This window comes from Uloborus diversus, chromosome 9 (genome assembly GCF_026930045.1).
Source record: "Uloborus diversus isolate 005 chromosome 9, Udiv.v.3.1, whole genome shotgun sequence".
Taxonomy (NCBI): Eukaryota; Metazoa; Arthropoda; class Arachnida; order Araneae; family Uloboridae; genus Uloborus; species Uloborus diversus.
The window spans coordinates 79,654,152-79,677,378 of record NC_072739.1 but is presented as its reverse complement, the minus strand read 5'-3'; the positions used below and the strand labels follow the sequence as shown (position 1 = coordinate 79,677,378).

General features: G+C 32.7%; 1 protein-coding gene across 1 annotated transcript in view; it reads right to left on the bottom strand.

Moving 5' to 3' along the window:
• The window catches only part of LOC129229959 (junctophilin-1-like), a 161,541-nt gene that overhangs the window by 107,947 nt on the left and 30,367 nt on the right, over window positions 1-23,227 (bottom strand). The window contains exon 2 of the mRNA XM_054864342.1: window positions 5,152-5,362. Within this exon, the coding sequence (XP_054720317.1) occupies window positions 5,152-5,316 (165 nt within the window). The 5' untranslated portion in view covers window positions 5,317-5,362. The remainder of the gene's footprint in view (window positions 1-5,151; window positions 5,363-23,227) is intronic.

Sequence of the window (23,227 nt, the reverse complement as noted above, 5' to 3'; positions counted from 1 at the left end):
CCCATAGCCGCTCTTCGTAATATTGTTATTGGTGTAGGATATTGTAAGCGTTAAAAAATGTGTAAATATTTATAATTATTACTTTCCTATAATCAGTTTGCAAATTTATTGTTAAGGGACCAGAGCCTGTTGCTGGTCGTCAATTTTATATTTGTAGTTGTATTATTAATATTACTAAATATTTATTATTTATGTTCAGTATTTATATTTTTTATTTTTTTTGTTATTGAATAGTTGATCAATACTTGAGCGTTATATAATACTTACATGAAATAAAAAGACACAATATGTTTTCATTTAACTAATCATTTTAAAATGCATTATCAAACAATGCAAGCAGCTAAAAACCAACATATAATTAGAATAATCATTACATGATAAAAAATTATTTGTATTACGTAGTCTTTTTTTTTTCTAGTCTATTCAGTGATCAGAAGAGGCTACGAACCTTTAGGATTTGACAGTGTGCAGTTATACATTTGGGAAAAACTAATTTCTTAGTGAGACAATTACTGTACAATTGAAACTGACGCAGTATAGGTTGCAAACACTTCAACGTATTTGTTATTTAGGTATATGTTTCGTATTGAATTTTCCTTTAAAATATGGTGCTTCCCTTGCATTTATTACCGTTTTCATATGTGCCCCCCTGGCCTGTTCACATAGGGGTACATGTGAACAACAAAAGACGTATTTAAAAATACCATAAAGTAAAGAAATAATTTTTTAAAAAATTCGAAAAAATTCCATGACACAAAGAAAAGACTATTCAATAATGGGAACACTTTGATATTGATAATATTTTTTGAAAAATAAAGAAATGAAAAGAAATTGTTCTCATGTGCCCATTTTTTCCCGACCCAAAAAGTTTCACCTTCATTAGGAAATCTTTTATTAAGATTACTAGTGACTAAATCATGTTATTGCAATTTTAAAAGTCTTCCAGTGTGTTGGTGATTTAATAACTTAAAAAATATAAGTTTTAAAAGATTCCTGCTAAAAAAGTGGTGACCAGCCCTATGGCCCGCGGGCCACGTGTGGCCGGTGAAACTCATCCATATGGCACGTTGTTCTGTTCAATATTATGAATTGTAAAATATGTTCAGTAAACTTCCAAAATAATAAATTAAAACTTTTTATAGCAATGATGACAATTCCTGGTTTACTTCCATTTTAATGATTTCACATGTTATGGAGGGGGGGAGAGAGTTAAACATATTTAAAATTTTTATACGTTCTGAACCGCAAGAGTTATCTTAATATAAGGGGCGACCTTAAGGTAAAAAAGGTTGGGTGCTAAAAAATATCCGTACTAACATCGATTTAAAACATTCTGATATTCTCAAATAGTATGCAATGTCATAAATATTTATCTTTAGGATAATAATATTGTTTTAGTTTTATTTATAGGAGTAAACCATCCCTCGCAATCTTACCCCATCGCGGAGCTCGTTGCCTATGTGAGATGAATCACCTTCTTGACCTCATCATTTCCGATTTCAATATAATTTGGCATGAAGGACGCAGATGACAAGATAAGTAATCCTGCCAATTTTTACATTTTTATTCTGAAAATTGTTCAAAATATAAGCCTGTAAAGAAACTCAAAATGTGCGAAAAAGTATGAAAAGTGTGTTCTTACTAATGACTAACTTCTCTCTTAATTATAGTAGAATGAAAACTGAAAAAAATATTCTAATGTTAAAAAATAGAGTTTTCTATTCATACATAACATGGTTTTTCTTATGATAGATTTAAATTTCAAGGTCATTCACCGTGACGGGGTAGTATTGCGAGGGATAGTCATACTATTAATAGTATTTTCTCAGAAAAATCCTGAAACAGATCAATTTTCAATTGTTTAGTTTTTTTCAAGTTTTCAATCACTATTTGAATTTTTGTAATTGAAATTTAAAATAAAAGAATATATTGCACCCTCTAATTTCCCAATTATTCAATATTTAGGAGTAAATTCCCCCACCCCCGTTAAAGTGTTTGTTGCCAATAAAAAATTAAAAAAAAAAAGAGTTGAGATATTTCTGAATGTTCTATCGATGTGCAAAGATTTATTCAAATCGGTGATTCCCACTTGGGTTGGGTTACTTGTTAGTAGGATCTACTCAAAAAATGTCTCATGTTGTTTCTGTTTTCATTTTTATCGTCCTTTTATTTTTCTTCTTAGCTTTTATTTTAATTCCATCTTTATACTTTTCGTTGATATCAAAGCATTTACATTTTAAATATTTTTTTTGTGGCAACTTTAAATCATCTTTCAAAGAAATGGTTTCGTAGGCTTCTTTCAAGTTCTGAAATTGCCGCCCTAAACAAAAGTAAAGCCAATATAAAGACATCCGTCACTAGAATTTAGTGGTTTTCTAAGCTATTTCAAGAGGGAGGGTTGTAGGGGGATGTTTTTATTACCTTCATAACCTAACATATTTTTGCAATGAAGAAAGAGGTTTCTTGTAACAGCAAAACAAATGTGTGAAATCTTTTGGAAATTTTACGCTGTTTAAAGTTGGTTTTCATCATTTCCACTTTTTAGCACTACGGTATCTACAGATTTTTTAATCCGACAAATGTCTGAAATTAATTGATATTCGTTCTCCTTCTCCATTTTTTTATATCTTAAAAGCCGATAAGTTTAATGCGCTACCATTACGGTATAAACACATTAAACTCATAAAGTTTGGAAATATTGCTTTCAACAGGAAAGAGAGAAAAAGCGAAAAAGGTCATCAATCAAAACGTTCACCAAACATTTTAGAAATGCTGTCTATTTGATGGCTAATATATATATTTTAGTGTCTGCTATAAATTGATTTTCACGAGAAGGATTTTCTCCCTATGCAAATGTTGCAAGCAAATTTGAGAGAATTATTTTTTGTTTTAATTGTCTTCTATTAAGTGTATTTTTTATATTCATAAACTATTGGCTGAGTTTGTACTCCTATTTTTCCATTATATTCCTGTTAAATGTCTTCATTTCAAAATTTTCTTTAAAAATTGACTTTTATTACGATTAACATGTTTTCAACATTGAACTTTTTAGCTAGAAGGTAACTGATTGCAACTTTGTTGTCATGTTAATGAATTTCAAATTGTCATGTAGCGTCACTACGGGGGGAGGGGGACATGGAGGGCAGTCTTCCCTGAGGCACCTCAGAAGGTTCGAACCTTCTGGGAGAAACACCCAAAACTAGTTTGCCAATAACACGTTCCTTTTTCACTGAAATACCTAAAATAAAGTAAACATTGTCAATGTCATAGCTCAAAAACTCCCAAGTCACGTGACTCAACAACGACGAGGAGTTGACACGTTTTTCGCGAAACTCGCGAAAGAAACTCGGTTCCTTTTCATGCTTTGCTTCAAAATATATCACGTGACTTGAGATCTTTGCTTCACGAATGAAAGTTTTCACTCCCTTCATTTTATCGCATCTCAATGAACTCAAGTTATCAGAGTCACGCTATATAGATTAGAGGTCGGCAAATAATTTTGGTTTGGGTCCGGACACTTTTGAAAAATTTTATCGAGGTCCGGAAAACCTCTAAAATTCCACACTAACCGCTAAAACTTAAAAATCAGTCTTACAATTTCTTCCAAAATGCTAGAAAACGTACTAAAAGTTGCACCTAAAGATATTATTGGCTACATAAAATTATTTTGAAATATAATCATGTTATTTAACTTTCAAAGCCTTTTCGGTGTTCCGAACCAGAACCGCGGCTGATATAGGGGGAGAAAAAGAAACGAAAACGGCATTCTATATACGCTGATTAAATAAAATAGGCTAGTAACAAGATTAAAACATCCATTACAAAAATAATTTTTTTGTCAATTAAGAAGTTTAGGCCATTAAAAATTCCATCAAAAGGCAAAATAATGCGTAGGTAAGTAAATTAAGCCATTAAATAACATTAAAAGTTCCATTCAAATGTAAAATAAACCTCCAAAACTAAATGAAATAACGTTATAATCTCCAATAAAACGTAAAATAGTCCGCCAAATAAATATTTTAAACTATATGTACTGGTAAATGCACTTTACCATCGTCTCTGGTTGCGATGTCGTAAAAAATAACTGAAGAAAAGTTGAGTAAAACTTTGAAACGCACTTTCAGCGAATCTACCAATGTCTAAAAAGAAATAATACACTCCTCGTTGCTACATTCCTCATTTTCGGTCATGTAAGTGAGTTTAATATCGTCTGTCTGCTCAGGGCATGATTACTGAATAGGCCAACTTGGCCGTGGCTTAGGAGCCCTGTTTTTTAGGCACCCCCAAATGGCGAAAATTGTCCGTTGAAAAAAAAATTGTTTGTCAAAAAAAAAAAAAAAAAAGAAACAATGAGCCTCCGAAAGAGGAGTTCGGCCTACAGCCGCTCGATAACTTGATCAGGTCTTGCGTCTGATTCGAGCAGGGCGCCCCAAATTGAAATTTTTGAGAGGGTGGAAATCCTCAATTTACCGAATGGAACTCCAAATTTTGTCGAATGATGACCATTTTGCCTAGTGGAACTCCAAATTTCGCCGAATGATGATAATTTTTTCGATTTGATCTCAAATTTGGCCGAATGTTGATCATTTTGCTGAATGAAACTCCAAATTCTGCCGATTGTTGATCATTTTGCCGAATCATCAGCCAAAATTTGCCGAATAAGGATATTTTTGGGAGGATACTGTGACTTTCCATCGGGACATCCCTGAGTTTGAGTATTCATGTTTCAAAGCGTTGACTAATACACATATTTTTTCTATTTTCAATAATTAATATCGTTTAAATTCAGTTTTTTTTTCTACACATTAAAACGTTATCTTCTGTAAAGCAACAACTCTCTGGTGTCATATTATGTTTTATTGTATTATTGTAAAGCTTTTATGCATTGTTTTTGTCTACTTTATTACAAATATTGATGTTAAATTACCAAAATTTTTGTCAAGAGAAAATCAAAATTGTAACTGTTAATAATGTAATTTTTTATAAATTTAAATCAAGTTCCTCAGAGACCCATTTGCTCAGATTTATCGAGCATTTAAAACCGATAAACCGAGCAACTGGTAGGTGCAGGTGGTCGCTGAGTGGGTCAAATGTCAAATGCCTTCGAGTACTGATGAATGAGAGAGAAATTGACAGAGAAACGAGACTCACCTCGAAGCCGAAGTGCCAGGATCCGCTGTACTCGCCCTGGCTCTTGGGCCCAGTGCAGACCCCGTGCCCGTGCGCTTTGCCATCCTCCCATCCCCCGCAGTAGGTCCCTCCGTCGTCGAAGTCGAATCGCCCGCCCGGCACCGACTCGCTGCGGCCCCCGGACATTTCGGGACCGACGACTCAGGGCCTCCGTCCGGCCATTACGTCCGACCTGCGAACAGAACAAAACCAAAATGTAGTGAAAAGAAACTCCTCTTGGGCTATTCACATCGTAACAGGCTAACAATCGCAAAAGGGAAAATGGATGTTTTAAAAAAGCTAGACATATTCATTCAAATTTTGCTTATACGATGGTCATTCAATGATGAAAGAGACAAATTGACTTGGAGAAATAACCGTTTCTTTCTACGAATTAAGACTTTTCCTACTAATTTTTCAACATAATCCCTATCAACATTTAAGCACTTGTCCCAATGGGTTACTAGCCTTTTTTTTTTTTACAGAGGCTGCAAAGAACTCTTTGTCTTGATGTCGAAGCTTCTTTCTCACACAATTTCTTGACATCCTCGTTATCCTGGAACTTCTTCCCACATAATTTCTCCTTCAATTAACCAGACAAATGGAAATTAGGGAATACTTAATCGGGGATATAAGGGGAATGGGCAGTTCCTCCCAGCCCATTTTAGCTATGTTTTCATTAGTTAATTGAACAACGTGAGGACGTGCGTTGTCTTGCTGGAGAATCACACCTCTCTTCTGAGTATGAACTGTACCAACACTAATTTGAACTTTTTCTGAAATCATTTCTAATGTGACACGGCGGTTTGCATTCATAATGTCATCAATTCGAATTCGAAGGGAGGAATTTGAAACTTTTATGGTCAGGCCAATAGAGTATTCGTCAGAAACCTGTTCTCTACCCAGTGAGAAGAGATAAAATGGAGGGAGTGAAGACTTTCATAAATGAAGCCAAGACCTCAAGTCACGTGATAGGTTTTAAGGCTAAGCATAGGAAGAAATCAATTTTATTTCGCTTGTTTTACGCAAAACGTGCCAATCATTCGTCGTTGTTGATTCACGTGACTTGTGGTCTTTGGGTCAGCTTTTGTTAAGTCAATGATTGGACTTGCTCCCTCCATTTTAATCCTTTCTCTAAGGTTCTACACACTTGTAAAAATTTTCGCCGTTCATACAACTTTCTCATATACTTTAGTAATTCACCTTCAACAATAAAAAATTGAATCACAGAACGTTTTTCAAACAATGTGGAATTTGCAAGAAGAGCAGACGTCGGTTAGCTTACTTTGGAGGTTATTAACAGAGCAATATTGATCAATCTGCTGATTACTCACCACAGTGAGGTTAGCTTAAGATCACATATGTATCAAACATGTACTACCAACAGCCTTTTCCACACATTTGTCTCTTTAATTATTGAATATCCCTCGTACATTGTATATGATAGCAGGAATGAAGTAAAAGTGGTTATTTTCAGAAAAATATTTCATATAGTTAATTATAAACAATAAAAAAATATTTGTACGAAGTAAAGACACACGTAGTAAAGACGCACGTAGAAGTAAAACTTTTGTATTACACAGAAGCACTAAAGTGAGGGAAGGGTTGCTCTATCTGTCAATTTGAGGAACGCAATGAACCAATGATTCGTCCTAGAACCCCTCCAGAAGAAACTTTACTTCACACTCCAGGGCCCCCCGTATTTACCACTATTTGGGGTTTAACCAGTTGATGGGACCCTGAAGACAGCTCTGATTTTTTGATCCAGACAAGAAGTCGAGCAATCCCTGGTCAGCCACGCCCAGAGGTATCGTTTCACTTGGAGGATTTTGTGACCACGAGCATATTTAACGCCCTCCGGAAGACAGGCCAATCTCCATTTTGATTCCAAGAGCGCTTTGGATCCTAACTTATTTCAAGTACTTGTAAATGCACATCACAAAAAGTCACTAGTTACTATGTCGCTAAAATAACACATGACAAATTGAGTAAAACGCACGATCTGAAAATCTAGCAAAGGTTACTAATTTCTTTAAATAAGTAACAGCTCCTTGGGAGATATTTCCTGCTAATTTTTATATCTTCTAATGAAATCTTCTAATTTTGATAACTTAAACTGTCGAACATCAATTGAACTGTAAATCTGAAGTTTAGACACTAGTTAGCTACGTACAAATGCTAATATTGGCGCACAGCGCAATCTGACAGACAGCCACAGTGTCTCAATTGGCAAGGCGCTAAGCTTTGAACCCATCGGAACCCAGATCGAGTGCCTGTCAAGGCATTTCAGGCATATTTAGAATAAATTTGTATAATAATAATAATAATTATTATTATATTGATAATGATAACAATAATGATAATGATGACGATACTGATAACGATACTATCTTAATATATAAAAATCATTGTCCTAAGATAACATATATATATATATATATATATATCAACGCACAGCCAATACTGCTGAAGCCTCAGACTTGAAATTTGGCAGGCATGTCCACATGATTATGAAAGTATCCACTAAGAAAGGTTTTTACAAAATATCGATTAGTTCAGGAAAAATTAATTAAAACCCCTTAATTTCTGTGAAATTAAAACCTGTCATTGAAATTTAAATCTCTTATTTTCGGAGGCTTTCCTCCATTCAAATCATTATTCAGTACTTCATCTCAACTTTTAGTCGATAGCGAATTTTAAATTTGATATTGTTTTTGCTTCTCACGTGATTCTTCGAGGCTTTTCTCAAGTCAAATAATAATGTTTCAGTCTTTTGCTTTCATTTTTTTCAAAACTAGAAGCGAAGTTTTTAAGAACATCATCACAGGCGGACTATTCTTTTGAATTTAGAAGAGTGCAGTTTCCTGTAAAAGTTTGCTTTGCAATAAACGTTAATAAGTCACAAGGACAGACATTAAAAGTAGCAGGGATCAATTTTGGAGAAGACTTTTTTTTTTCACACGGCCAATTTTATGTAGCTTACTCCAATGTCAGTTCATCAAGCAGCTTAATAGTTTTAGCACCAGGAAAAAAAAACTAAAAATGCTGTATACAAAGAAGTTCTTGCTTAAACATAGGTATAACAATAAAATGTGGATGGCCTGTGTTTGCAAAGATAATCAATACTTTTAAAAAATCGTTAATAACAGTTGAAGATCGGTTAAGGACAAGGGCATATATATATATATATGGGGTCCCGGGATCCTCTCAAAATTAGAAAAAATTATAGGTAATAAGTAATTATTATAGGATATTTTCGAAACTAGGTGCACCACGCACTGTTAGCTCCTGCTAATTCCATTACCCGAGCAATGCCGGGTACAGGAATGCTAGTTAACAATAATAACAATAATAATGAAAATAATAGTTATTATTATTATTATAATGATAACAATGATGATGATAATAATAATAACATTAATACTGGTACTCACCATGATAATGATAACAATTAATAATAATAATAATAATAATAATAATAATAATAATAATAATAATAATCATTATTATAATGATGATAATGATAATAATATTAATAATAGTAACAAAATGATAACAATAAGAACAATAATAATAATGATTTTGATAATAATAATAGCAACATGGTTTTGGATAGTGATATACGACGGCTGACATGAAGCTCTGTTTTTTTCACTCTTTCCACTGAATGCAAAATTTCAAGTTCCAAAGTGTACATTACTTTTGAATTCACATACATGTATTGAAAATTTTCGTTTTATAGCCTGGTAGCCCTTTTCCCTTTCATTCGTTTTTTCCCTTCAATTCGAATCTAATTTTGGACATTGAAAGAAGCTAGAATGTGAGTAATCTGAAGCTGCTTTTTATGTTATCCTTGTTCCATTGAACACAAGCGAAGAGGGGTAACAAAACATTATTTAAAAGAACTGTTACTCCATAGTTTTTATCATGCGGTCTTCGTAGGCTTGATAACACCTCCAATGGGGTCGTTTCCAAAATTTTAAAAGTATTTTTTCTGAAAGAGCATGCTTAAAAACATGGGATCTGACCATTTTTCAAATAATTTCTTTAAGTTTAATATTTTTAAAAAAATACTTAAATCGGTTCTCTTTCATAGTTTAACGCTTTTGCCGATGACATCATAAATGATGAAATGCCATTCAATGTTGCCATTCACTATCCAAAATATTTAATTCGCATTTTTACTCACGTGTACTGGCAACGATATGGTTGATAGCAAGCGTAGAGCGCAATTGTAATTCGCTTCTTGATTATCATAACGTGTAAATGCGGTAGAAAGATGCGCCATAGTGCATCATTTGTGGCGTCATAAAAGACCACGCCTTGTTTGAAGAATTGGATATTTTAAAAAATTAATTAAAAAATAACTTTTAAGAAAATGAAAGTATTTTCTGAGTCCTAGTTATTTTATTTGCTTATTTTATCAATTTCAGTGACAAAAAGTACTACTTTTGACTGAAGGAAACAATACCATTGTATGCGTTTTTTCACAATTGGAGAAGCTCTGCATTGGAATTATCCTTTAGATCTAAAAAGCTTTATTTAGTTTCAATATTAATTAGCTTTTAGCTCCTAAAAAGTAAACTTAAAGCTATCACTTAGAGTTTCATGACATCTATTAAGAACTAAACTTTTGCTATCTTACATTTAAGAAATTTGATTTAGTCATTAGGTTTCCCTTTAGCAAAAAAAGAAAAAAAAATGTGTTCCTTTTTTTTTTCTTTTGGATTTAGATCAGCCATTCTCAACCTGCAGTCAGTAGCAATTTTGAGCATGGGATTCGTTCTAGTCATATCCCGGTAAAGGCAGCCAAAAGTGTAACAACCCATGATAAGAACCATTTTTTAAGAAAGTGCACCCTGATGCTTTACTCAAAGAAAAAAAAAATGCATGTCGGTTTCGCCCAGACGTAGACTGTTGTTATGCGATTTCGGGCCCATCATGAACGAACGTTTTCTTTATACAGTGGCTCCCAAAAGTGTTCGTACACCTTGAAATTATGTAGTAAAACCAAAATAACACAAAACTGAACTCGAATATGCAGTCCCATTTTTTTTCACACCATTCCTATGCCATACTGAATAAAACCCAGTAGTTTTTTTTCAAAATATTGCCAGATTTTATTTTCGAAATTTGTCAAAAAACGATGAGACAGAAAAAATGCGCCACAAAAGTCATCGTACACTGAAATACTTTCGAATAAATTCATGATTAAAATTATCATATGAGGTTTTTTTTTATTATTTTTGCATTGTAATGACACTGTTAAGTCATTTGCCTTAAATTTTTTGTTTATTTATTTCCTAATATTCTGCTTATTATTTTTAAATGGCAGGTATGCGTTGAAAACAACAAACACGATTCAAAGTTTGATTTTTTTCTCTCACAGTAGCCATAAATTGGTTTGAAATGTCTCTATATTAGCTAATTTATACCATTCTATAGGGAAGTGCTTGTTGAAATGTTTTAAAGACATGAATCAGATCGAAAACAAGGTAAGAAAAGGTCAACTGGCAAAGTTAACAAAGCGTGATCGGAGGTTTACAGTTGAAAAAATTATGAAAAATACACATTTCAGCGCTGAAAAAATTTCTGCAGAATTGAATGAAACATTTTACGTTTAATTATCACCTAAAATTGTTCGTCAAATTCTATGATTAGCTGGATTAAAGGGGACCTCTTCCCGCAGAAATTTTCTTGTTCGTGCGAAAAACAGTAAGCTTACGCTTTCCGTCGTAAAATCAATGATAAATAAGCTCAAAACGTTTTGGAACAACGTCTTACTTATAGATAAAAATAAATTCAATATTTTGGGATAAATTGTTGTATAATTGTCAATAGAAGAAAAAATGAGGAATTTAATCTTAAGAACTTGGCTGGACCAGTTAATCAGGACGGTGAAGGTGTTCTTGTGTGAGGGTGCATAACAGCATCAGGTCTTGGAAATTTGTAATATTTTGATGAAATAATGAATCATGCTGTTCATTTAAATATTTTAAAAAACAATTTTAAACTATTAGCCCAAAATTTGGCAATCGGAAACAACGTTGTTCTTTTATCAAAATAACGATAAGAAGTACACCTTTGCGTTTGGTGCCTCAAAATTGTCCTTAAACTATTAGAAATATCTCCTCAATCGCCAGATTTAAACTTAATGGAACATATTTGGAGATATCTGGTGGCTCGATTACGAAAATACACCATTGAAACGAAAAGCGAACTAGAAACAGTAAGACGCGTAGTACGGCTGAACACTTATTCAGAAAATGCATTAAAAAAGAAAGAAAAAACAAAGAAATCTATTCCCAGACGTTTAAAAGCTTCTGTTGATACTGCATGATATTCTACTAAATAAAAATTTTGTAAAAAGTTAGATTATTTACTTATTTTTTGACAATTTTTTCAAAGTGTACGAAGATTTTTGTGAAATAAAATTTTCGGCACTTTTTGGTTTTTGATTTTTAAAAAATTAAGTTTTAATGTTTTATTAAATATTTTCATATAGTTTTGTTAAAAATAGATCATGGATCTTATGCTTAAATACTTATTCCAAAATATTAATTCTAAACAATGCATAGGGGCCTATTTCATTGAAAGTGGTAGGTGTACGAAGACTTTTGGGAGCCACTGTAACTCATGTTAAGTTTTAAAGCTATTTTACGGAATTTTGTGTTAGTTTTTGAAGTTACTTTTGGAAGACAATATTATTTGAAATAATTTTTGTTTTTATTGCAAGCAAGCCGTTTTCAGAATGTTACCTTCAAACTATGCAATCGAAGAAAAACTAAAGGTTCTACAAAAAAAAAAAAAAAAGAAAGAAAAAGAAAAAAGACTCAAAATAAATTAAGAAATGTTGGTTTAAGGAAAGAGGAAAATTTTTCTTTTGACTTACTTCAAAACGTTAAACATTATTTTTGGTTTGCGTCACTTTTTTGGAATGCACGTTCAATATGCAATACTTTCTTTGCAAAAGTAAAACTTGATTATTAAATTTTGAAGAATCCAATGTTTATGGAACCGTGATTTTTTTTAAATAATTAATTACGACATGTTCTCTATTGGAATAATTTTGGACGATAAAAAGAATGATTTCACTTCATTTCAGATTGAAATAAAGCTGATAATTCTGATTGCAAAAAAAGGAAAGTTTCCGAAATCGTTCATTTTGCATAAATAATGACTAGTATTAAAACAGAAAAGGACGTAGAGAAAAGTCATATTTTGCCTTCCGATACATAAAATCGATTCAAACACAAAAGTTGATGAAAATATAACCAGGCCATTATTTATGATTGATTTTAATCAGTAAAAGAATTAGAACACGAAATATTTCAGATTTCATATTCTAGATAAGCTATTGCGCTTTGTTTTTAATGTATTTTCATAACATTTGATTAAAATTCGACCCTACATTTTATGCAGCACTAAATTAAAAAGGTAAATATAGGGTTTTTTTATGGTTACTGAAATAATAGCTATTGCCTGCTGCAGAATTATTGCTATTTTGGAAAACATTAGATTAAATGATTTCAGTGTCTTTATTAGTTTTTTTTTCTCCCACAACATGTTTTGTTCTTCTTTTTTCAAACCGGTTTACGTGCTTTTCACATCTATCGGGGTTAGAATGAGAATGACGTATGCAATCCTAATACAGTTTCGAGTAATTGAAAGTTTTGTAAAAACGTCAGCAAACGAGCTGATGTGTGCATCACATGACTTCCTTTTACTCCAATTTAATGTCATTTTCTCATTATTGGCAGTTTTACTATGATTCAATTGGTTTACTCTCTAAATATCACCAACAGTGGACAAATTGAAACCAGATTTAAAAAAATAATAATAAAAAAAAATAAATAAAAAAAAAATCTCCAAATTTGTCACCAAGTTGGCGACAAAACTTGGCGACCAAAAGACTGGCGATATATCGCCAAGTGTCCGCCAAATTATAACACCACTTGAGTTTACATCGAAATTAACAATGATTTCCCCCCGAAAAGGGGCAAAAGACCCCCTTTGGAGCATCCGAATTCAAAAAAGAAGGTGCAAAACTAGATCTCACTAGGAGTCTACGTACCGAATTTCAACTTTCTAGGACATTCCGTTCTTGAGTTATGCGACACACATACACACATACGCACATACATACGTACGTACAGACGTCACGAGTAAACTCATTGTAATTAACTCAGGGATCGTCAAAACGAATATTTCGGGTGTCTGTACGTTCCTAGGCACATATCCACGTGTGGTCGGGTTGAAAAAATAACTCAACACTCATTTGGGGGTGAGCAAAATGGAAAATAAGGCCGATTTTTGAGTGAAAATTTTTTCGCGAATACAATACTTCCTTTTTTGTAAAAGGAAGTAAAAAATCTGGACTGCGTACATTTTAATTTCAAGACAAAGAGCTGTATTGCATAGGCACTGTTACTAACTTAACTGAAGCACTGAAACTAACTTAACTGCTGTCATTCTCCCATGAACAGAAGTTTCGATTAGTACAGCGGTTCCCCACCGGTGGTTCGCGAACCCCTGGGGGTTCGCGAAAAGTTTTCAGAGGGTTCACGAAAAAAATATTGTAATGACGGAGTTTTAACATGCCTGTTTCTGAAGAAGTTTCATGTTCAAGTAGTTTCAGGCAAATTTTCTCCTTTCTTATTCATTTGTCTCTCGCACATTCGATACTCTTAACATGAAAAGATTTGCATACTTCCTGACATATTTTACATTAAAATAGTTTACTCTGTCATTGCAAAGTGCTGGTTTTAGCGCTTCCATTGACGATGATAGCCCTGAAGCCATGCTGAAAAAGCTTTACATATGAATACAATGTCCCCAGGTGAAATAATTTGAAAGCTTTCGTTTCCTCAGAAGCTTTTGATCGGAAAGATTGATTAAACTTGATGAAAACATTTCCTGGAGCATATACGAACGTCTAAAATAGTTTGGTGTTTAGTTTCTTTACTATTTGAGTCCGACGAAGAGCTATCCCTCTTCTCTTGTGTTGAGTCAAAAATGCATAAGAGTGAGATCCCGCTGTTGTTTGTTGCTATAATTTTCACTCTTCATTTACTACAATTTACTTCGAGCTTTATTGTCGAAAAAGGGAAAGAATGTCTAGCAATCCAAGAATACTACAGGAAGTATGAAAAATTAATTACTATAGAAACTTTTCGTGGGTTAAAGTTTGGCAGTGTGAGGTTTACACAGTAAAAAAAAAAATCAACGGAATCCATACAACTTAATTTGCGCTATATGTAAATAAGGAATTAAAGAAATTTGTGTATTAAAGAAAATTTCTCTTGTAGTAAGTGAGCTTAAAAATATTTGTCTTGTCAAAAATTACATAATGTGTAAAAATTGGAGTAAATGCGTACATTGAAAGTAGACGCTTCTAATATTTTTCAATATATGCATTTTATTCCGCACTTATAGCATAGAATTACACGAAAATTCTTAACAATCAAACGATTAATGTATGCAGTATATCTTTATCAAACAGCTAGGCTCGTAGTCCTTTTCAAGGAGACTTAAACCAAGAGATCTTACTCATTTTACTGTAGGAAAAAAAAATTCATTTAGTTAATCTGAGGGTTCCCTGAAATTTATTTTAAAGATCATTCTTTAATTGACTTTTGATTTAGTGATTAGAGATAAATGTACACTAGTGTCAGAAAAATTTCAGCAAAACTTTTTTTTTTTGAACCTCTTTGTTCCACGAATATCCCATTTTCAAAATTATTTCAAAGTTAATTGAAGCTCAACACAGAACACACTGTTTATTTTTGGATGAATTTGTTTTGTATTCATTTTGTAGCAATATTTGTAATTCTATAATTTGTGATGGGGTCGTTTCTAAATTTTTAAAAGTATTTTTTTCTGAAAGAGCATGCTTAAAAATATAGGATCTAACCATTTTTAACACGCTTTTATTAGCTTCAATTTTTTGTATGTATGTATGTATGTATGTATGTATCTTGTAACGGAATCTTGCAGCTCAAATTTCGACCACTTCCTGCGATCGGATTCTTTTGAAATTCGGCACGCGACCTCAGATCCGATGACAATGTAATATTCTATAATCAAATTAATTAATTAACTCTTTTAATTGTTAGTTTCCTCCAGTTTTAATCAATATTTTGACATAAATCCAACAATGTAAAAAAGGAAAAATTTTAAAAAATACTTTAAAAAATGCTCGCAAAAATTATTTAAAAATATCTACAAAAACCTTTAATTTTTCTGCATCAGACAAAATTTGTTCCAATGTTCCAAGGTAATTAAAACATGAAATATAATTGTTTTTAACTAATTTCATGCCAAAATTTAGGTGAGCCTTCAATTGGAAATTCATGCTGATCAGACCATTGCTGAACCATGGCCCCACTGAATGCGCTGGCGCTTACCAGGCCTTGACAATTTTTGACTTTCTTGTGTTAAACCGGGGCAACTATTTCTGCACTTGAACATGGCCACACTAGATGGAAAAACTTCAAAACTTCATATTTGCCCATTCTGACCGCAAGGAGGCGCCACAAGCCACGGTTGCATCCACCAATCAACGACAAGTTTCAAAGCTTGTTTATTTTAATTAATAAATGGAACATATGTAACAAACATCAATATTTCGCAAGATGCTCAGAAATATACCGTAAAAACCAATTCGAATCGAATTAGTAAAGATATTTAGCTGATTATTTAATGCGTAAATGGTGGATCTAAAGTTGGTTAGGCAATTTCTTTTAATTTAATTTTACATGTTCATTTATAGCTTGTGTATCATTTGATGGATTATTTTACGCTTAATGGAGAAACATAATTATTCAGAGGATTATTTTTTATTTTAATGGACTTTTAGATCTTGTTTCTAGGGCTTATCGCTTCGCTTACAAGTCTTTGAAAAAGACAAAATAGTTTATGGTATCGCCAAATAAATACTTCATATGTAACTTGAAATAGTCCCCCGACAATAAATAAAATTGAAACTAATCGCCAGATTAAAAAATGCTCCGCTACGTACCTATCACGGAAAATTACCGCCCCCCCCCCCCCCACACACGTTTTTTTATTTTAAGAAATGCTAGATATTTAGAGCTGTTCCTAATGCTATACTATTAGAACAAGATTACAAAAAATTGTAAGCAGATCTTAGATTCCTGCGGATACTTGACGGTCTACTGTGTGTGTGTATTTTATTTTTCCTACAGAAAATTCATATCCTAATTTTCGCCAAACTTGGCGATCAAATTTCCTGCAAAGTTTCTAGTTCAAAGCTCCTTTCTCATTCATGCTTAAAGTGTAGAAAATAGTTTTTTTATGACGAATTGAATGTTTACAGGATTTTACATCGCTAAATATTTTAATTTTCTTAAAAGTACAGTAAATTTGCGATACTTCGAAGTCCGATAAATCGAATATTACTATAACTCGAAATTTTTATCAAGTCTTGACAACTTAGTCTTTAATTCCATTCTAATTATTCTGAATAACTCGAAGTTAACTTCTTTCAACTCGAAGTTTTTTCCAAGATTACTCGAAATTATTTCGAAAGAACGAAAAAAAGAAAAAGAAAAAAAAAAAAAGAAGTGACTATGGGAGAATAATTATTTTACCTTCACTTGTAATCCGAATTTGAAACGAATTGAAGATGTGCACATTTCCTGAAGTAGAATCAGCTCTATTCAAGCGGTTCCAGCATGCTTTTGATTTTTTTCTATCAATACATTTGATTTAACTGTGCATATTGTGCTAAAAAACTTAAGTTCTGTAATTTTGTCTGTTATATGTACATATTAATGAAAGTATTCGATGGTTTTTAATATTAAAATATCAAAAACCAAAATTATCGTTAAGTCAAACTTTCGATAAGTGGAAGTTTTCCGTCGATCTTTTTACATTCGAGCTATCGCAAATCGAATGTATGTTTAAAAATATCATAGAAATGGCAAGTAAAAAAAAACCATATCATTGTTTTGCTTTTGCAAGGACAAAATATTTTGTACGGAACTCTCCCCTGCTAGGATTTTACAAAATATCAACAATGTTGATATTTTGTAAAATAATCTGTTCCCCATTTTTTTTAAAATTAGTTTCACAAATTCATGTGTAGATATTTGAGGAGTTTCTTTCCCTATTGCATGTATTTGTTAAATGTTAAAAATAAATTTCAAAAAATAATAATAATTTGAATTTTGGCTGCTTGATGAGTTCGAATTAAGTTATTCACGATCATGAATTGCGATAGGATCCTACTCGTTAGGTTTATTGTTTCTACAAATGGAATGAAATGGAAATGACCAAGAAATTTGCACCCGTCATAATATGACTGTTGATTTTTTAGAATAGGTAATACGAGGCCGTAAGAAAGATAAATATTTTATGGCCGAATCTGACCTTTATCATAAAAATTATTTACTGCGTGAACACTTTATAACAATTGAAAAATATATTGAAGTAATAGCACCTGGGATGCTATAGGTAAGGTAGGAGCCTGGGGGTGGGGATAGAACCTGAGCTAAAGTGAACGCTCTCCGGTCTGTGCGCCTTCCGATATGTGTGTGTACACCCAAACCTGTTTTTGTGCGGACTTTTTTTTTGTGTAGTTTATAAAAATTATTTATAAAACGAGCGAAAATTATTTATCAAACGAGTGCTTGGTAGTATCATCAAGGGTCGACAGGGGCATCCGATGGGAAGTCACTGTGACTTTCCAAAAATTTCTTAATTCGGGAAATTTTTCGGGAGTCGGCAAAATTATCATCGCTTGGTTTATTTTGATTTCGTTTAAATATAATATTTTGGGTATTTTCTACGTGAGACTTTTTTTATGCAGTCCCTATCCACCGCATAAAAAAATATTTTTTAACTCAGTTGCGAAAACTTTTTAAAGCTACTGGTGAAGTTTCAAGCATTTTTTACACGACTTTTTTATGCGGTCCCTATTCACCGCATAAAAAGAGGATTGGGTGCATATATATACATTTTTTAATGCTCAAAGCGTGTGAAGCAACAGGGTCGTTTCCGAAATTTTAAGGTTTTTTTTTTTTGAAAGAACATTTTTAAAATCATAGGGTCTGATCATTTTTTAAAATAACTTGACTAAGTTTAATATTTAAAAAAAAATGCATTAATCGGTGCGCTTTCATTGTTTACGCTTCTGCCGATGACATCACAAATGATGAAATGCCATTCACTGATGCCACTCACAGAGCACATATTCAATTAGTTTCTTTACTCACAAGTGTTGGCAACTATATGATTGATAGTAAGCGTAGAGTGCAATATGTAATTCGCTTCTTGATCATCATAACGTAGAAACGCGGTAGACAGATGCGCCAAAGTACATCATTTGTGACGTCATAAAGACCACGCCTTAGTTTCAAAATCGGACACTTAAAAAAATTAATTAAAAACTAAGCTTCGGGAAAATGAAAGTTTTTTCTAGCTCCATGTTATTTTTATTTATTTTTTGATTATGCTATGAATTTCCTTTTGTAAGAAAAAAAATCTGCACTTTTTCGAAATAGCTCTTGTGCACTAAGCGTTTGTGCATCTCTATGCGTATTGTGTACTAATATACTACTAAAATCTACACTAAAGTTATTATAATATGAGATGTGCTAAAAATGGAAGGGGAAATAGATAAATGACATTATTTTGGTGTCCGTACAATATTGGTTCGAGAACCACGGATCCGTCGTAGAACAATGTATTAGTCACACTCTGATTTTAAATGTCTTTAAAATTATGTTAATGGTTCATTTTCTTAAATTGCCATCATATTTTTAACTTTTCTGTTGTTCTTCTTCATTTGAAAAAGAATATTCCTAACCAGACCTGTCAAGTGAGGATATCACGGTGCTTAGGAGGCAATTATGACATCCCTAAATTTTACAAACATACAAAAATTAGGCATTTTGCTCGCATTTTGTTGTTTTTTCCCCTACACAAAACTTTTGCCCCCCCCCCCCCGCGAATTTTTAAATATCGGGCCTGTTCGTACGTTTTTAATTAGATTCTATTCGTTGTAAAATATACACTACATTACGAGCGAAAAGAATGGCAATTGTTAACGTAAATTCCTATACCCCCCCCCTCTAATCCCCATCAGGGTCAAAAGGGGCAATGAATGACCCTCTCAAGTTTTGAAAAATGAATGTATTTACAGATTACGGAGCGTGTTTTTTTTTTCGATGTAATTTATTGAGCAGAAAAAATTTGCATGTAAATGAGCATGTAAAATTAGAAATGAGGGCTGCCTGCCATATATCATCAATCTTAGAACTGTTGTATCCAAAAAGGAAACCCCAGGGGATTTTCAATAAAAAATTTGAAAATTATTTGCAAAGCTTTCAAAAAAAAAAAAAAAAAAAGTTTGAAAAAATATATTAAGAATTACGCATTAATATTTAAAAAAAATCATATTTTTTCTGTGTTTAGTTAAAATTTTTTATTACACGTAATTTTTGATATGATATTAAAATAACAATAAGAAATGCTCTTCACCTTTGTAATACAATGTTTATTTAGCACTTTTTCTCTTCATTCCTTCTTTTGAAATTCAAATTTTCGTCAAATGACGTACGCCCGATAATAAGTCGAGAAATCACGTATTCACAGATGCCAAAGCGCCAACGCTCACAATCACGCCAAGTGGAAACAAAAACAGGGGTAGCCAGTGGCGCCCTCTTTGTTGCCATGAGTTTCAGCGATTGCCACGGCCGTTAAGTATTCAGTGGGGCCATGGCTGAACAAAACTTTTATTCAAATGCATCTCAAATTTTTAAAGTAATGTAGATATGATTTCCGCACACATACATCGATGACTGAGATGGATTAGCATAAAAGATTTTGAACAATGTTGAAATGAATATTTTTTTGTAAAACAAGTTAAACTAAAAAGAAGAAAATAAAATAATAGTTTAAAAAACTAAAAAAACACGCTATGATAGCAAAATGAACTAAAAAGTGAAAAATAATCTTTGGATGATAGTAGTTGACCAATCACTTAATTTTAATGTAATACAAAAAAGCGTGGGGGGCTTCTTATCAGTTGTCTTGAATTTCTTCCATTTGTTGTCCATGAAAAATGTAAATAGACAGCACCCCACGCTTTTTTGTATTACATTAAAATTAAGTGATTGGTCAACTACTATCATCCAAAGATTATTTTTCACTTTTTAGTTCATTTTGCTATGAAAGCGTGTTTTTTTAGTTTTTTAAAAAACTATTATTTTATTTTAAAATAATTTGTTCAAGTTTAATATTTTTAAAAAATTACTTAAATCGGTGGGCTTTCATTGTTTACGTTTCTGTCGTGTGAAATCACAAATGATGAAATGTCATTTAGTTTTGCCATTTTCATGGAGAAAAACATTTAATTCGCATCTTTACTCACGTGTATTGGCAACGATATGGTTGATAGCAAACGTAGAGCGCAATATTTTTAATTCGCTTCTTGATTATCCTAACGTGGAAACGTGGTAGAAAGATGCGCCAAATTGCATCATTTGTGACGTCATCAAGACTACGCCTTGTTTTCAAAATTGGACATTTTAAAAAATTAATTAAAAAATAACTGTTGGGAAAATGAAAGTATTTTCTGGATCCATGTTATTTTTTTACTCATTCTATCAATTTCAGTGACTAAAAGTAGTACTTTTGACTGAAGGAAACAACCCCATTGTGTTTTCGTTCTTGTTTTGAACTACTGAGCAGCATCAACCAAAAAAAAACTCTCCCAAATTTTATTGTCTATGCGTGTGTGTGCACGCACGTTTTTTTTTTTTTTTTTTGAGCAATCACGATTGCTTATTGCTTTTATTTGACTGTTTTTGGCGACCTTTGATTTTATTTTCCCACCGTCACCCTCTGCAGCATCACCGTCGACCGGCTCCTCACCATGCTGCTCCTATAGAGAAAGCCGTCTCCAGGTTGCATCCATGTCCTACACACACGCGCATACATACACAAATACACACACGCACACACATACACACCTACACACACATACACATACACACACGCATACATACAGACACCTACACATACACAAAAACATACACGCACACATGCGCACAACTACCTACATTCATGTCTGCGCACAGACACAAACACATATGCCTACACACACATACACATACACCCCCCCCACATACACACACATTCATACACACAACGACCCACACACTTATACCAGCACACAGACACAAACACACATGCCTACACACAGATACACATACCTCTACACACAACACACATGTCCCCCCCCCATACACACAAACACACACGCCTACATACACACACTCGTGATTGCGAAAAACATAATTTGAATTCAAGATGTCAAAATTCAAATTAATCTTTTTATTTTTGCTTGTTACTTATTACCAAGTATCCAAAGGGTTCGCCAATTTCCTTCATAGTTTGGAAGGGGTTCGCAAGGGGGAAAAGGTTAGGAACCACTGGGTTAGTAGACAGTATTCGTGCGCTCCTAGTGGGCAATATATTTTAAGGATTATTTATTTTTTTATTATTTATTTATTTATTTACTTATTTTTTGAGAAATTGATGCCACTGATTAGAGGAACTAAAGAGGAACCAAAATCTCTGCTTTCATCAATTTTTAAAATGTTTGACTAACGCCACTATCATTCTAACCCGTCCTTATACAGCTTAGGTTCAGGTGAATCCCCTTGTATTGAATGGATACTTTGTGCTCAAATATTAATTATTATTCAGCATTAATTGTTAGTTTTATTCAGAATTTCAAATATAGAAACGCTTTGTGTTTAAATATAAAATCTGCCTCGCGTTCCCTTACTTCATCACGCCAAAAGATGAACAACTTCAAGAAAAAAAAAGTCTAGTTTTCAATAATAGCAATTAAGAAATCAACCCTACAATGCCATACAACAAAATTAGTGCTTGTTAGAAACAAGAGAAGTACTAAGAGCTTTACTGCTGCTTATCTTAAGCAGTTTCGTTTTTCCGCCTTTAAACGACGTAAAACATGAAAATACTAAAGAATTTCTTCAATTTTATATCGTCAAAGAAAACATTTTTAGGATCAAGGTAAACAGAAAGATAGTTCGAATTTTAGAATGACATCTTGCTAAATTTATCTTCCTAGAGATAATTGAAGTTGACGGAAAGTTTCGTATATATCATTAAAAGGGATATGGGCTTGTATAACGAATACATATTCACACACACACTAAAACGTATTTGATATTGATAAAACATTTTCAATTTTTTATTGAGATTATTTTTGATTATCTTCATCAATGGTTTTTAATGAATTAATGCTTTTTTTTCTCATTAAATATTTTGTAATTTCAGCGAGATTTGTGTTTTACCCCGGAGTTTTCATATAAGTATTTTAAGTGCGAAACATCTTCGTAGATGGAATTTTACTCTTGAAGTACGTTTTTTCTTTCCTCGAGACCTCGTTCTTACGTTTGACGCCATGTTTTAGTTTTGGACACATGCCCTTGTAGTACCCATTTTTTTCTTACCCTTGTATGTTCTGTGCAATTATAGTACTATACGGTTGAAGAAGTGCTTGTTGCTAAAGTATTTTAAATAAGTCCTTTATTTAAGAAAAAAATATTTCTTAGGAAATAGGACTTTAAAAAAATGCGTTTATAAATGACAGAGGAGTCAAAGTTATCCATAATCATAAACCTTGCAATGTTTTTGGGCCATTTTTTGCATATGAAGAATTTGAAATTTTTAAAAAACTTTTTATTTTTAATTTTTTTTTAAAGTAGGTATTTATTTAAAAACTTGTTTTTGCATTTTTTAAGTGTTAATAAGTTAATTTGGAGAAAAGTTAGTGAATTGTATGCTTGAAAACTATTACAAAAGTTTTATCGAGCTATGAATTGAGAAAAAAACTCCTTTACTTAGTTAAACCCAATTAATATATAGAGCACAGTCAGCGTTACCACCTGCTACACGTCGACTAAATGAAATAAGTGACGATTAAAAAATCAACCCTCAATCACCACCTCACAATATAAATTAATGACCTTAACGTGTACAATAAGCCTTAAGTGAT